The 17,452-nt window shown below is 35.6% G+C and overlaps 1 protein-coding gene across 3 annotated transcripts in view; it reads right to left on the bottom strand.

The window, feature by feature from the left end:
• HELZ (helicase with zinc finger) overlaps nt 1–17,452 on the bottom strand; it is a 140,687-nt gene that overhangs the window by 49,992 nt on the left and 73,243 nt on the right. For all 3 annotated transcript variants that reach the window (XM_063080739.1, XM_063080740.1, XM_063080741.1), the window contains 4 exons: nt 12,042–12,220; nt 9,016–9,134; nt 7,675–7,820; nt 6,283–6,430 (listed from right to left, as the gene is read on the bottom strand). In XM_063080739.1, the coding sequence (XP_062936809.1) occupies nt 6,283–6,430; nt 7,675–7,820; nt 9,016–9,134; nt 12,042–12,220 (592 nt within the window). The remainder of the gene's footprint in view (nt 1–6,282; nt 6,431–7,674; nt 7,821–9,015; nt 9,135–12,041; nt 12,221–17,452) is intronic.

The raw sequence follows: 17,452 nt of genomic DNA, 5'->3' as shown, positions 1-17,452 counted from the left end.
CAAACCATAGCCAGGATTAGGACAAATTTGGATCAGAAAGACAGACTTTCAGAAATCACTACCTTCTAGTGGTATAAGTCCAGCCAGGCTATTTTATTAACCTTGCAATAAAATACCACATTTTACACAATTAAATTTTTTGGATCACACTTATCGGATTATGGTAGGTTTTTTGTGTAGTTTGATCTATTTTAATTCAATGAATTGATCAAACAGTTTCAATGTTTGGCACAGTGGAGGATACAAAGATTAATAAAATATGTTCCTTGCCTGCTAAGAGACTACTGTCTGTTTAGAAAACAAAGTTCTAATAAAAAAATATACACAGGTACTTCAAAAAAGTTCATGGAAAAATAGAATTAAAAGATAATATGATTCTTTCCATGAAGTTTTTGAAGTAGCCTCGTATATTACCCAAGTTCAGTACAGGGTCAGGTAAGAGTCTAGGGGCATATACGGGAAGGAGAAAATGTAAAAGATGTCACTTAAGTACATTATTTATTTACTATTTATTAACAAATAATGTACTTAAAAGACATCTTGAGGTTACTAGAGGTGGGAAAGGGGAAGGAGGCACAAGAGAGGAATTAGTAAAGGGCCGTGAAAAATGGTTACACTGTTTATTTTTGAATATGCTAATTACCCTGACTTGAGCATCACATATTATACACAGGTATTGATATTCAACTCTGTACCCCACAGATATGTACAATCTACTATGTTACAATACAAAAAAATTTTAAAGAATCTATTTAAATTTGCAATGTTAAATATGCTTAGTAAAATCTGACATTATCTTTTCAAGAACTTGAGGGTCATGGGCTAGGAAGCAGTTCCCATTTCCAGACACAAATGCAATGAACGACAGAGTTAAAGAATATAGTTGTCTTATTGTTATGACGACAAAACAGAAAGTGCCTCAAATACACAGACTGCCCAAGAATTCTGAAGAGCCAACTGGACTAAAGACTGGCTGGTATCCTATCAGGAATAAGAAAGGTGGGGCTAAGTCTACTGCAATAAGAAATGAGGAGAAACTGTCTTTACCCATGTGGTCAGTTATAGGGGTAGATGAAAGTTGGGAAGACACCTCTGCTGCCCCCGTCCCCAAAATACACAGACTTCCTACCACTAAGAAACACATAACCATTTCTCCAATTTATTCCTCTGTTCACACCCTTACAATCTAGGCAACACAAAACTGTCATCAAAATACACAGATTTGGAACAATGTTATGAGAAGCTTGGGGAAACATCTTTCCCAGACAGACATCTTTTAAGATGGCCAAAATTAGCAAAAATACAGAAGATTGATCAAAGTGCTTACAAGAAATTGAGAAGCATTTACTCAACAAAATCTACAGGAACTCAAGAGAAACAATGAGAAGCCAGGGCACTCAAGCTAGGGACTGCACCTATCCCCACAGCTCTAACTGTTTCAGTGTCCGAGAGGCAAGGCCCATCAACCCCAGCTCCCTGGGTGAAAGAGCCACTCCAGGTAGTTCTGGCAGGTGGTAAACACAGCAGATCCCATTTCCCACAGATCTGTGCTGCAGAAGGCCTATACTGAGCAGTTGGCAATAGTTGGGTGGTGCCTGTTCCCCCACCCCCATCTCCTGCTACATAAGAGAGAATCTGAGTAGAACAGCAGATGAAGAATGCAGTCCCCCTCTGTACTGCAAGAGAGCTGATCCAACAAGCTTGGTAGCCAAGCTATGGTTCCCATCTTCCCCAGCTTTCCAGGACAGAAGACCTAACCCTGGGTAGACTCAGTAGCCAGTGAATATTAGCAGATCCCAACCTCCTCTGGTCTGGGTTGCAGAAAATCCACACTGGGTGGTGGGAGTAGCTCGATGGCAGAACCTGGACTGCAGCATAGCTCACACACAGTACACACAGAGCTCCTGCTCCACAGGGTGGATGCAGATGGAACAGACAATGAAAAGCAAATCCACATCCTCTCCCAACAACTGCTCTATAAGTTCTGTCCAGGAGAGGGTGAGAGTAAGCCTCACAAACTGTCTATGCTCTGCTTCTGTCAAGGGACCCAATTTCTTTTTTTTTTTTTTTTGTCTTTTTCGTGACCGGCACTCAGCCAGTGAGTGCACCGGCCATTCCCATATAGGATCCGAACCCGCGGCGGGAGCGTCGCCGCGCTCCCAGCGCCGCACTCTCCCGAGTGCGCCACGGGCTCGGCCCAAGGGACCCAATTTCAGTTGGATCAAAATATGGAGCAATTTATGCCTAAGAGAGTTGAAAAGTAAAAATAACAAATAAAAAATGTACTAGTAGGAATCAACAGTAGATTTGAGCTAACAAAAGAATGAAAAAGCAGATTTGAAGGTAGAGATTATGCAATTTGAAGAACAGAAAGAAAAAATAATAATGAACAAAGCCTCAGAGAATTGAGGGACACCAGTAAACTCACCAACATACATATAACAGGAGAACCAACAGGAGAGGAGAGACAGAAAGGAACAGAAAAAATGTTCAAAGAAATAATGGCTAAAAATTTTCCATATCTGAAGAAAAACATTGATCTACATGAATAAACTCGATGAACTTTAAGTAAGATGAATGCAAGGAGTTCCATACCCAGACACGTCAGAGTTAAAATGCTGAAAAGTCAAAGAAAAAGTAAAATCTTGAAAACAGCAAGAGAAAAACAACTCATTGTTTACAAAGGATTCCAATAAGATCAACAGATGATGTCTCATCAGAAACAATGGAGTCCAGAAAGCAGTGAAAAAAACATATTTCCATGTGCTGAAAGAAAAAGTTCAACTAATAATCTCATTTCCAGAAAAACTACCTTTCAAAAATGAAGGTAAACAAAGACATTACCAGATAAGCAAAAAGTGAGAGAATTCCTTACAAGCAGACTCTCCCTGAGGAAATACTGAAGGAAGTTCTTCAAGATGAAAGCAAATGACACAAAACATTAATTCAAATCCACACAAACAAAGAGTGCTACTAAAGAAGTAATACAGGGGCCGGCCCGTGGCTCACTGGGACAGCGTGGTGCTGACAACACCAAGTCAAGGGTTAAGATCCCCCTACCAGTCATCTTTAAAAAAAAAAGTAATTATGTGGATAAGTATAAAAGACAGTATAACAGCATATTTCTTCTCCTTTCTCCTCCTGACTTAAAGAGCAACTGCATAAGACAATATGTATACAATTGTATTGTTAGGCTACAACATATAAAAATGTAGTATGTCTGATGATAGCACACAAAAGATGTGGGTGAAAAATGGCACCAGATCCACAGAGAAAAGAAAAAAAGACTCAAACAGTAAATAAGAATGTTAATAAAGCAAATTCTATAAATATGTATTTATCCTCCTTTCTTCTCTTAGAATTTTTAAAAGATATAAAATTACATAAAGTAATAATTATAACAATGTATTGCTGAGTTTGTAATATATAGGAATAATAGCTATAACATTAAAGCACAAAAAGGGAGGGGAGGGAATAGAATCATGTCAGAATAAAGTTTCTATATCTCATTGGAATTAAGTTAGTATAAATTTTAAGTGGATTCTAATAAGTGAAGATATGTATAGTAAGCCCTAACATAACTGCTAAGAAAATAACTCAAAAAATATAGTTAAAAAACAATTAAAGACATTAAAAAATGTGACACCAGAAAACATGGACTTAATACAAAAGATAGCACTAAAAGAGAAACAGAGGGGCAAAACAATGAATGAGACACAGAAGAAAAACAAAAGCCAGAGAAAAACCCAACCATATCTATAACAATATTAAATGTGAATGGATTAAACAATCCAATCAAAAGGCAGAGATTTTCAGGCTAGATTTAAAAAAAAAAAAACAAGATCCAGTGATATGCTGTCTAAAAGAGACACACTTTAGATTCAAAGGTATAAATAGGATGAAAAAAAAAAGGATGGAAAAAGATAAATCATGGAAGGAGCAACAATGAACAAGATAGACTAGTTATACTAATATCAGACAAATTGACTTTAAAGCAAAGAAAATTACTAGAGATAAGGGACATTTTATAGTCATAAAAAGGTCAATCCATCAGGAAGATATAACAATTATAAATACATATACAACTAATTACAGATTCCCAAAACATGAGGTGTTTTCCTCTATGCCTCAGGACCCACCAAACCCAGTGGATTCATTTTTCATTTATCTACAGCCCTGTCTGCCTCTCACTTAAACACACTGTTGTGGTTGTTTCCACAGCTCCTCCCTTCAAACTGAATTTCTCAAGGTTAAGAATTTTATCTTGGTACTTAGTATTTAAATTACGCTTTTTTCAACTTAGCATTAAATTGAGACCATTATTATAGGATATGAATTCAGAATCAAGGGAAAAAAAGGATGATCTTATTCTCATTCTACCACTTGAAGCATGTAAAAGACACAAATTCAGACGATACACGAAGTACATGATATTAAACTTAAAAATGTGTTCCCCAAACAATGGAGAATTATACATAACAAAAATACTATGATTATTCCTTAAGCTCCAGGTTCTTTAATTTTACTTTTAATTCCAACCTCTGTTTTAAGTTCATTTTAACTGTAACACTATGTAAGAATATCTTATTTTCATAAAAGTGGAATTTAAACTATTCTCAAATGCCCTCCTAAATTTTAGTCAGAATCTTTATAAAAGACGAGATCTCATTTTCTGCCTGTCAATGTAACTGGTGCCATTTGCTGTGTTTGCTCTATAAGACAAAATAGATTGGAACTTCACCTTTAAATTACATACCATCGAGAAGAGTCCAGGGCTTCTAAAAATACTTCACTGTCCAAATATGCCTACACTGGCATTTAAAAATTCAAAATGCCTACACTGGTACTCAGCTGCAGTGAATAAGGATCAGTTTTTGCCCCTTGTAAAGAGAGCACCTGGAGCAATGTGCCACCAAATTTTTAACTGCAGTAACTCACGGAGTTTAAGAAAGTAACTGAAAAAACCAAGCTCTCGTGAAATTCAAGTGGCCTGAAATTTCTTTAAAGTTACATGTGTAATATTTAAAGGTCACACAAATGTTGTCTCTGCTTTTTTAATATGAAAAAATATATATTTTTCAAAAAAATTCTTGGATAAAATTGAAAGTCTAGGAAGATGCACCTTATCAATCCTATAACTTGTAGGTTTACTGGGAAACAAACCATGTCACTGTGAAGGAACAAGTAACCCAGATCGAGAAACTGAGCCCCGGGCAAACATCAACCTCACCTCAGGATCAAAACTAGGGCTCAGCTCTGGTCCCTGATGTCACAATAGGACTTCTGAGCCTTCTGGATTTCAGGCTCTGCTCGCTGGTGCCTGTCTGCCTCCCCACCCACCACCATGGCTGGTTTCCCAGCCAGCGGTTTCCAACCAGATTGCAAAAATAATAAAGAGGAACCCTACAGTTATTTTCAATATTTCAAATATTTAAAGAAAAGTCTACCTTTTCCTAAAATGAAATGGCACAGACTAACTAAAATGTCAAGTTTCTTTGTCCTTGGCTAGGATTTTATCAAGTGAGTACTGATGATTTTCATGTACTGACTTCTAACTACAGGCCTCTGAGCAATTTTTAAAAGAAAAGATGAATTACTATTATACGATAAAAGCCAATTGTTTGTAAGTGAAATGAATAAAGCATAGGATCCAAGGGTGGTGAAGAGGAGCGACCAAGAACCATTCCCCGAATAATCAACCACGTGCTCCTCCCTTCTCCAAGTTTCCTGAAGTCCAGAACTTAACCCCCGGTTTCTGGCCTACCAGCCCCTGAAGACGGCACCATGTTTTTGTCCTGTCTGATCTGACGCCTCTTACTCTCTCTCACCTTAAAAAGCCAGAAATTGTAAGAGAACTATACAAGAAGGAGCACATAATGGGACAGCAACGTCATTAGCTGGGTCTGTATGATCTCTTTGGAACACAGGATTCCGCAATTCAGGTCTTACTCATCTAAAACAATACCTCATTTGAGTATGCACTACCAAATTTAATTAGAGTCTATTTTAGATGTCTAACAATAATGGTCTATATGACAATAATGTTGGCTTTCCTTTTAAATTAAGTCATGTATTTTTTGTTTTATCATAAGATAAAAAGTAAATCAAATTTTTTGTTTCCTATAGGAGACTCATCTTAACAAATCAATATTATACAAGAAAGAATTTTACATACTATTTTCATGTAAATGAAGTCAATACACAATAAAATGTCAACCCAAAATGTTAAATAAATGCCCAACAAAATCAGACAGACAAAATTTGCAAAAAGAACTAAGGTACCTCAGCATTATTATAAAAAGCTGTGCTATTTTTTTCTTGTACATCTTCCCCTCGTGCTGTAAAGAAAGTTAATGGGTAGAAATCCTTGTGTGCTGGTTGCTTTCCACTGGCCATCAGTTTGCCCTCATAGAAAAGCTCAGATGTGTAACTGTAGAAAAAGATGGGAAACGAACAAACAAACAAAAAAAGAGTAATCTATCATCAAAATTAAATTCGCCCACAAGGAAAAAAAAACCAGTCAATTCTAACAGTATTGCTTTATGTCTATGCTTAATTTTAGTCCAAACACCTAATATCTATGATGACAAGAATTTCTCCAAAATAACCATAGCAATAGCAACAGAGTAGGCTCCTAGCATCCCATTGTTAAATTGATGTTGGTAAGGTATGAAGCCAGAATATAGGAAGAAAAGGAAGAAATAATGACAGTTCAATACTAAATGAGATCTCTGCTCTATGAGGAAATTTGCTAGCCAGTATATTTATTAGTTAACACATATTTTTATTTATGTGGATCATATACATACAAACACATAGATATATACAGACATTGAAACAATGCACAAAACTGAAGGACACTGAAGCCTTCAACTATAAAATGAAATATACCATCTAGTACTTGACTCTTCACTGACTGCAGCAAACGACTGGCAACAATAAAAGAGGAATCACATTTTTAAATATTGATAAAATAATATCTATCCAACTGCTTTCAGTTGGATAAAACCTAAAAATCGTTTTCACTTGACTAACATAATTGATATTACAAATTATACTAAACTTTAAAAAAGTATAAGTTTCTGGAGTGGGTAGTGACTGGAAATGAACACAAAGGAGCCTCCCAGAATGCTGGTAATGTTCTGTTTCTTATCTAGATACTCATCACATGATGTGTTTAGATTGTGGCAATTTACTGAGCTGTCATTTATGCACACTATATTTAATAGAAATCTTATAAAAACTTATTAAAGTTTCATACTTTTTCTCCCTCCCTTTCTTCTTTCCTTTCTTCCTTTCTTTTAAAACAGATTCCTTTTATAACACAGCCAGAGACACATAAGCAAACCAGTATATAGTTTGTAAATATACTTGTTTATTATAGCATGTCGATTCTCATATAGTATTTAGTCACAAACATATATATATAAATATGTACCATAGCTAGTAGAATCTAAAGTTTTAGTTTCCAGACTTGCCCTACTTGGTAAAAAAATTACAATTCTGACTTTCAAGGCATTCTTTCCAAGACACAAAATTAAACATAATTTGTAACACTAGGAACACCATATAAATAACTGCTGGGAATAATCTGTCTCTAGTGACAGTGCTGTTCTGTGTTCCCTCCTGCCAGATCACAAAAAGTGTGATACAGAGGGGGCAGTTCACACCTACTTGATGATAGCTTCATGGGAGCGATAGTTCTCACACAGGAGGATCCTACATGGGAACTCGGCAGGGTAATGCTCATAGAGTCGATCAAGTAATGAAACGTGAAGGTTTCTCTCCCTGGCAAACTCGCTGTAAACAAAAGGACTGAGCTGTAACAGACAAACATACAGAGAAAATTTCACTCAATAAACAAATTTAAAAAATCCACTGTGCTCAAACTTCAGATGGACTAAACCTCAACATGTTGAATGCTGGAGAAAGAAAAATCAGTATTTTCTATGAGCAATTTTATTACTATAAAGAACTAGCCTAAAATTTCTAACCTTTCATTGAATTATACCAACACTAACCTAGAGTTTCTACAGATAGGCTAATAAAGGGCTCCTCCACATAATAATAAATAGCTACGACTTCAGTAATTTCAGGGATGCAATCCACTGCATCACTGGAGGAGTCAAATCACTTATTTCACAAAAATTGATCAGCTATTTAAAATGAGCTGGTAGGACAGACAGCCTGTGACTAAGAAAATTATTTCTAATAATTAACAAAACAGCCCTCTTGATCTCATAAAGTATCATTAGCCATTCTTGGCTATGCCTTTTACTGCTAAAAGATAAAATTAAATTAGTTTAGGCAAAGGAACAAAAACAGAATTTGTTCCACTACATTCAATTCTTTCCTGGATGCCTTGACAGCTATAATACCACATAGGTGCAATGTTAATCGACTGTGGCAGAAGAGAAAGAACCCCTCGGGGGGAGAGGGGGGAAAAAAAGAAGAGAAAGAACCCCAAATTATGGCTTTGTAAAATAGATATCTTAGTAGAAAAGCTGTATTTTGCTTTCTTATAAGTAGATATTCAAGTACATAATACATAAAATCAGACATATTCTTTGAGATTTTGACTACAATTTTTAATTAGGCCCTTTGTTTCCTATAATATCAAAAAATTAACCCTTCAGGAAAATAAAAATTAGAGACAGGTTTTAGGGAACTGTAGAAAGGATAATTTAAATTTTATTTTTAAAAAATTAATAAGAATCAGATATTCATACTGTAGAAAACTGAGCTTCCAAATGAGCTTCCAATTAATAAACATAAAAATTATAACACTGGTAGATCTCATTCATTCCAAGCTGTCTATCCGAACAAAGAAGAAAAAGAATAGTGAAATGGTAATTTTTTTTCAGAAATACCAATATTTTTGACTATTAATACAGAAATATGTAAAGTACTTAAATGGTAATACATGGCACAAGTTCATAAAGTGTTTTAGATATAGAATATTAAGCATCAAAATATAATTAAAAGTTACTTTCAATACAATGATTTAGAACTTACCTGCATGTGATCACCAGCCAAGACAATCCGAGTGTTTTTAGTTGCTAATGCTAGAGGCATAATGGTTTCACACTCCATGGCCTGGGCAGCTTCATCTAACAGAATGTGCGTGAAAAACCCTGGAAAGTACAGCATAAACACAGTAAAGCATATTAAAGCAGCAATAAAGGTAGAAGTAATTGTTTTCTTTTCTGCTAAGAAAAGAGTTTAGTTTCCTAATCTAAGAGTTGTGAGTACTTTTAAGGCCTATCCTCAATTTAGACAATTGTCAATTTAAATCATCATTAAAAAACAGAGATTAAAAAGAACAACCTATTTTACTCAATAATAGATACATAAATGCATCTGGTGCTAAAAGCCCGAGGACTAACGGTTGAATCAGTATATATAGAAAAGATTTTAAAAGTACCAGATAGTGGTTTTTGACCAAAAGAAGAGCAACTAAATACTGAAAGCCCTAAAACCCTTTCAATATTTATTTGGTAAAACACCAAAAAATAAAACAATGGTACTTCTACTATTTCAAAAAATAAAACAATGTTACCCTAAATATACATATTAAACATTAAAATAAAGAAAATCACACCCAAAATCTAATATAAAGGAGAAAGTTATAATCCAACTTGTATTGAAAACAAAGGGTATCATATTAGTAAATTCATTAATTTCATTGTTTAGGCTTATTTTACTAATTTGATCGTTTAGACTTATATACATCATTTTTTAATCGAAGAACCAACTCTGCTTTAAAAAATCACCGTTCTGCAAAATACTGACTGATAACAAATGTCAAAAGTGTCCACTATCAAATGTCCCCAGATGCAAACACCTACAGTGGGAAGCGTCCCACGTCCTGGTCACCACTGCCACTCACACTAGGGCACAGGGTTCTGTGTGGAGGAAGGAGGAAAAGTCCTTTTGCCCCTAACGGGAAAAAGAGGCAAAAACCTCCTTGATGTCTCAATGCAGAGAAGGAAAAATCTCCCCCAGCCCCCTCCCCCAACACACACTGCCAGCTCACTGGGGTATGCTTTTTACCAGCACAGCAGAGCAGTTTCTCAACAGAATGGAAACTTACAAAACTCTCCAGAGTCCAGTGGCATTACGGATTAAGCAGCCTCTTGTGAGTTGGCTCAGGAACCTCACCTCTCTCTCTATCCCTGTTTCTATGAATACTAACAAGTCCCAAACAATCTGTTTCAACGATTTACTAATGCAACCAGTTTCTAGGTTGGGAACTTCCTAAATCTTACTCACTGGCAGTAATAGCCATCATCATCCTCCATTTAAACAAATGGCTATGGCTGACAGTACAAGTATCAATACCTGTCATCTCTTTACTGACAGTGACCCAAGCATGATGTAGACACATGTATTTTCCTCTCTGTTGAAGAGAATTTGTGCTTTTGTTTTACGAGACTAATTAAGAAAAACAACCATATAAAATAAGATCAAATTGGAAAAGTTTCATTAGATAACATTTTAATTGGAGCTAGGCTTACATCAGGAACTGGATAAACCATGTAATTGTTATGACCATTGCTTAAGCTAGAAAAGGTAACTTGAATTAAAAAAATGACTTAGCTTGAGCCTTGGTTTTCTTCTCTGTAATATAACCCTCCAAGGGTTGATATGAGAAGTAAATGAAATAATGTATAAACAATACCCAGAAAAAAGGACTTAGTCAACTCCCAGTGAGTGCATTATTCTACACACCAGCTCTCCAAAGCCGTTCTTTACTCTTTCTCACAAAACTATCCTGTTTAGAAGGTCTGGGTTTTCAATCAACATGGCAAATACACAGAGTATAATCATAAAGTAAAGACACTGATTGTTAAATAAACATACCAAAATTTACATTTCAAATAAGTACTGTTCCACTCAAAGAAGTCACTTGGGATGAAATACAACTCATTCCAATGATGCTGTTAGTGTTCAAAACTTTTTTGAAACTCTGCTTTTGTAACTGCCCTCGCCAGCCAGCTATGAGCTGCACGCACAAGAAAATAATTCTCATTACGTGAGAGGTACGTCTGATTGCTTTTTATACCCCAATGGTATCGGTCAGTTTGACTGCCTACCTTTCTCATCAGATACATTGGAAAGATTTGGAAGCCATTCTAAAATTAAACCTACAATAAAAAAAGTTTAGCCAGCATTCTTTCATTTAAGATAAACAGTTTATCAAGGGCCTCCAGGTGTCTATATATCCTAGGCCAGATGCCAGGAATACAGTATGAAGAGAACAGTCTCTACCTTCCAGGAACTCAGATGCTCAAAAGAATTTGTCACTGGCTCTGAAAGCAATTCCAAAAGGAGACAGTAGAAAAGTGTTGAGCAATGCGAACAATTATAATATGGCAGAAATAAATGAATATTCTTCCAAAGCATCTACTTTAAAGTGATACTACTTTTTGATGGTTAAGTTCTGCCATATTTATCAGAACAATTTCTGATCATCTTATATCTGTACTTCATAGAATATTACTTGGATTTTACGTAGTTCCTATACTTAAGTATAATAATCTTAATAGTGTATCATAAAAAATCTTATCATGATAGTTGTCTCTACACTGCATAAAGCAAAAGCATTAACAAGAAGTCTAGAAAACTGTAAAAAACACCAACACTGATAATATTTGAATTCTTCATATGGTCAATAATAAATAAATACTATCTGGCCAATTAGGGAGCAAATGGAATATGAGTCACTAAAATGTCATAACAAGGGGTTGGCAAATTTTTTTCGGTAAAGGGACAAACAATATATATATTTTAGGTTTTGTGGGCCATACAATCTCTGCTGCAACTACTCAACTCAGCTGTTGCAGCACAGAAACATCCACAAACAACAAATAGGTAAATAAATGGGCATAGTTGTATTCCACCCAATAAAACTTTATTTACAAAAACAGGAAGCAAGCCAGATTTGGCCCATGGGATGCAGTTTGCCAACCTGTGGTCTAAACTGAATGAATAAGCCCTAAACCTGTGAGACACCACATCTGTGTTTTGAGTCAGCATACCAGGTTCAAGGTCCAATTGACAGAGGTACTGAGAAGTATTCAATGTAACAACAACCACTCGATGTTTAAGAATATCTTCTTTCTGTGGCATCTGAAAGGTGGAATGTGCACTTGAGATCAAACAGTACTGATGCACTACTGGGTGGACAGTCTTTACCCAGCGATTTCTGAAATATACCCTATAAAAGAAGATAATATTTCTGATTTACATTTATTAATATCTTAACAGTATCTTACAAAAATATTGACATTTTAAGACTACACTATCTAAAGATTAACAAATAAACCTGATAACTGTTAATACTCTACTGGATTAGGATTTAAAGTATAACTGCTACTATACCCACTGCGACCTCCTCAACCAAAAAAAAAAAAACAGATTTTAAAAGAAAGCATATATAATACCACAAAATAAGTACTAATTATTTTTAAGTGTTCAGACTAATCTTGAAACAGAGTGACACAAAAGCAAAAGCTTTATAAGCATTACAGTTTTTTAAGTTCAAAACATTCTCATTCTGAAATTACTTTCTTCTAGAATATTCTCACAAAATATACTCATATTTTTATTATTTATATTAAGAAAAATAGTGAATTGCATATTTATAACAGAAATTCAAAAGTTATCTGCATTTTACTTTACAATATATTCTTATACCTATATTTAAATAGATTTCTGTTGGAGGTTCTGGAAATTTAGAAGTAAATTTAAATTTTGAACAATCAGAAAAGTCTTAAGAAAGTACATCTCTTCCATTAATTGCAAAAGAAAAATATTAACCGGCCTCATGCAATAGATTGTTAAGATGGTACAGAAATGATTCATACATCCATCCATCCACCCCTCCACCCATCTCTAATCTACCCATATAATAAAGATCAATTGGGTATCTACCATGCTCCAGCACAGAGGCAGATCACAAAGGGCTGTGAGCAATCACAAAGTCTTTGGATTTACTCTGAGTTTAATGAAAAGCCATCAGAGAATTCTGACAGAGTAGTCACATGAAATGACTTGTGTTGTTAAAGGACCACTTTGTTTCTCCAGGCAGAATATATGGGAGGGCGGGGGGGGGTTGGACAGTGGTGTGCTAGTAAATGTTAAACAACCAGCTCTGGGGGGACGGGCAGTGTTTGCTGATTTCTGTGGTATAAAAACTACTACCACAGCCAATTTCAAGCCACTTGCTGTCACTGAACATGAACTTGGGCAGACATGCAAATGATCAGCTCTCACTAGCCAGCATAAGTTGGCTCCAACACACCACTGAGTGGGATGGAGGTGGGGGCAGGAGGTAGAAGCAAGAGGACCAGTTAGGAGATTACTGTAAGAGTCTGGACAAGAGAAGACGGTGGTTTGGCTTAGGGTGGTAACAGTAGGGATGGGAAAATAGTCAGATTCACTAGACATTTTGAGAGTAATGTCAATGGAACTTACTGATGAACTAGATGTAGAATTTAAGAGAAAGGATGATTCCATGCCTTTGACACTGGATGAATGAAGGTGGTGTTTACAAAGGTGGTGAAAGAGAGGAACAGATGTGGGGTGGGAATTGAGAGTTCAGTTTTGGACATATTCAGTAGATATCCAAATAGAATATGCAGTAAGCAGGATGATATATAAGTCTGCAATTCAGGAGAATGCCAGGGGCAAGAGATATACAATTGGGATAATACTAAATCTTGAGACTGGATGAGATCACCTCAAGAATGAGTAGATGAAAAAGAAACTAGTGGAAGGAAGAATGACTGATGGACTACTCCAACATTTCCAGGCTGAAGAAAGGAGAGAGATACAGTAAAAGAGCAGTCAATGAAATAGGAGAACTCAGGGGAGTGTGGGGTATTGGAGGCAAAATGAAGAAAGTGTTTCAAGAGAGAAATAAATGGGAGTAACTGTGTCATATGCTGCTAAGAGGCTGTGCAAAATGAGGATTGATCAGAGAGGATTTAGTGACAAGGAAACCATCGGTGCCCTCAATATAACAGTTTCAGAGGAAAAGTAGAGATGGAAACCTGACCAGCTTGAGCTCAAGAGAGAAAGAGAAGAGAGACGTACGGCCAGGGAGCATGGGCAGCTCTTTAGACAACTTTTGCTTAAAGAAATGCAGAGAGGGTCAAGGCGAGTTTTGTTTTGTTAAATACTAGACACAATATATCTGTGTGCTGTAGAGAGAAAAAGGATGTAGGAGAGGAGAAGCTTGCAGAAAGAAAAGGATGAGGGCTCACTCACAAGTGGAGAAGTGGCCTCAGAAAGGACCAAGTTTAAAACGGAAGGGAAAGTAGTTATTTGCCAGATGCACAAGTCAGGATCTGTTAAAGGGAAAATGGGGACATTCTTTCCCGATTGCTTCTACTCCTTTGGTGACATTACCAAGATTATGAGCTGATTGTTATTTTCACCATCATTATTCCTTCTTTATAGTTGAGAAAACTGAAGCCCAAAGGGCTTACAGCCACGATTCAAAACCGTGCTCTTACCCTCTCTAAGCCTCATGTCTTATTTCCAAAAGGGACATGATAATTCAACCTCTTAAGGATTTGGGGAAATCAAATGAAACAACACACATACAGTATGCAGCACCAACAAATAGAAGACCCCGACTTTCTTTCACCGCTAGCAAAGCTGAAACTAAAACCAGCATTTCCAAACACTCGGTTAATATATTCGATGTACACTGCACAAATGCAAAAAGGTAACATGAGGTAAACACAAGCAATCAAAACAATTAAGTAAAAAAAATCTGTTGTCTACTCCACCCAAAAGTATATGCTATAAGAATTATATTAATAAGCCATCACATGGAACCAAAGGATATTTTTTATTCGGCTTCCAAAAATGTTACAGCAAAATCTGGTGCTTAATTAACCTTCAGTTAGTCTAAATATTCACCAACAACTTCCTTTTCTTGATGAGCCACATTTTTTACTACGCTCTTTTGTCTGTTACTCTTGCGTTAACAGTTTTCAATTTTACAGCCTCTGTACATTTGACTAGAGCTACCTTAAATTATTTTTGGAAGCAAAGCAAAATTGTTTTTAAAGAGGTAATTGTTTTTACTGTCTGATGTAATTATTAACTTTTTTATTTCTTTTTTCACCTGAGACATTGGAATTCTAAAATATGAAATCTTGCAGATTGCCATTAGAATTCAACTTTCAATATTTCTTAAGAAAAATAGAAATCTGTAGTTGCTGACCATTTTTCACTAAAAATCACATCAATATATTTTTTAAATTCTTCAAACTAGAATTGAGTTCATTTTTCCATTTTTCATTCAATTCAAGACCATGCTTGAAAGTGATATTTGGTGTGGGGAGAATTTTATACAATATAATCTAGACTTGGCAGAAGAATTACAACTTTTACATCATACTCTATGTATAATCATTTTTTTCAAAAGGTAAGAACTGGCTCATACAGAAAAATCTCTAGATGCATAAATCTTCATCATGAAATAAGTCCTAATGACTACTGATCCTGGCCTATCTGTCTAAATACTCAATTTACTGGTAAGCTAATATGAAGGAAAAACAACACAGTAATGAGCCATATTTTCAAATTAAAATTCTACCCATCCTCCAGCTAAACTATCTATTAAATCTGATAGTAAAATAAAGGCATTTTCAAATATCCAAGAGCCGAAAAATATCATCACCTCTTATGCACCTTCCCAGAAAGGCTGAAAACACTAAAAAGTGAGTCCATGAAAGGATCTGAGCAACCAAAATAAGGTAGAAAATCAAGAAAAAGAAAGACCTAAAATCCAGAAACGGGATCTGATATGGGAAAGAAGAAAAAGAAATTACCAATACGATGGGAAAGAGAAGTATTGGGATAACAAAGAATAACCAGTTCAGAAAAGGGGAACAAGTTAAATCCAGGAAGAAAGTCTCCAGGAGAAAAAAAAAATATGTCACTGATAAATTTATCTAAGAGCTTTAACAGTGTAGAAACTTGTTTTGATAGGCATTTACAGAGTGACACAGAGTATAAAGACCTGGTCAGATACTCAAAGAAAATGAAGTAAATGAAAAAAAATGAGGATCATCAATGCTAGAACAAAAACGAAAAAGTACATGAAAGGAAATATGCGTAACATTTGTTAGGTGCAAATAATTTACAGAATCATAATGAAAACATTAAAAATGAATCTACCATAAAAGAAAGTCGACAGATATCCAAGATAAAATTCAGATATAGCAGTTTGTATATTTTGTATATACTTTATACATACTATATATAAATATTTCTTTTTTTTTTTTTTTTAAATAATACGCCCTTTTATTATTATTATTATTTTTTTTGTCTTTTCGTGACCGGCCGCACCGGCCATCCATAAATATTTCAAAAAATGGAAGTAAATATCAGCGACTGCTAAGAGTCAAAAGTAAGGTAAGCAAACAGAATTCTTTTGCTATCAACTTTAAAATACAACGTGGCCTCTCATAATACTGTAATTATAAACTCTAATCTAAAACACAAGCTATGTAATTATTTGAATTATTATGGAGAAAAAAGTGCTAATTTTTAAATTTAACCTCTCACTTATAGATAGTTTTTAACTAAAATTTTCTTCTTTCTCCCACTTAAAAAGAACCTTCGTTTAACATCTTCTATCCTTCCAAACTCTGCCCAGTCTCTCCCCTCGCTTCACAACCAAACTTCTCAACACTTCAGAAGTACAAGGGCACTTCAAAAAGTTCATGGGAAGATTCATATTATCTTTCATTTCTACCTTTCCATGACCTTTTGGAAGTACCGCGTATTATCCATATTTCCCTCTCCATTTACTAACCTCCCACTCTCCCCTTTAATCATTCAACAGAAATTGCCCTCCATCCAATCAAGGGCCATAAACAACTTCCATGTCACTATATCACGTGGACATTTTCCAGGCCCATCGAGTTACCTGGATCCAGTTCAGTTGTCCTAGAAACACTCTCTTCCCTCAGCTTCCCTGACTTCACCCTTCTCTGCTTCCCTTCTAACTTTCTAGCCTTCAGGTCTCTCCTCTTCCCAAGCTCTCTCCTCTTCTCCATCTCTGTCCTCTCCCCTGACAATCTTATCCGTGCCCACAGCTTCAATCACCACCACTACCCTGGTGACTCACATATTTTCTGTCTCCAGCCAAGACCTCACCTCTGAACTCCAGGATGCACATGCAACTGTTTACTTGATATGTGTCTCCTCAAGGATGTTTCAAAGGCAACTTAAGTGTAATATGCACAAAAACTAATCTCATGATCTTCTAAAATCTGCTCTAATTCTCCCTGAAACACTTAAAACAGGTTTTTTTCTTTTTTTAAGCAAAGCAAAAAAGTATTTAATAAGTGTTTCATATAAATTATAGTTGAGGAACGTAAAGAAATGGATCTTTAAAACATTGCTGTAATCACAATAATGCACT

This window comes from Cynocephalus volans, chromosome 16 (genome assembly GCF_027409185.1).
Source record: "Cynocephalus volans isolate mCynVol1 chromosome 16, mCynVol1.pri, whole genome shotgun sequence".
NCBI lineage: Eukaryota > Metazoa > Chordata > Mammalia > Dermoptera > Cynocephalidae > Cynocephalus > Cynocephalus volans.
Note: the sequence above shows the minus strand (reverse complement) of the source record. Positions and strands in the feature narration are given on the sequence as shown.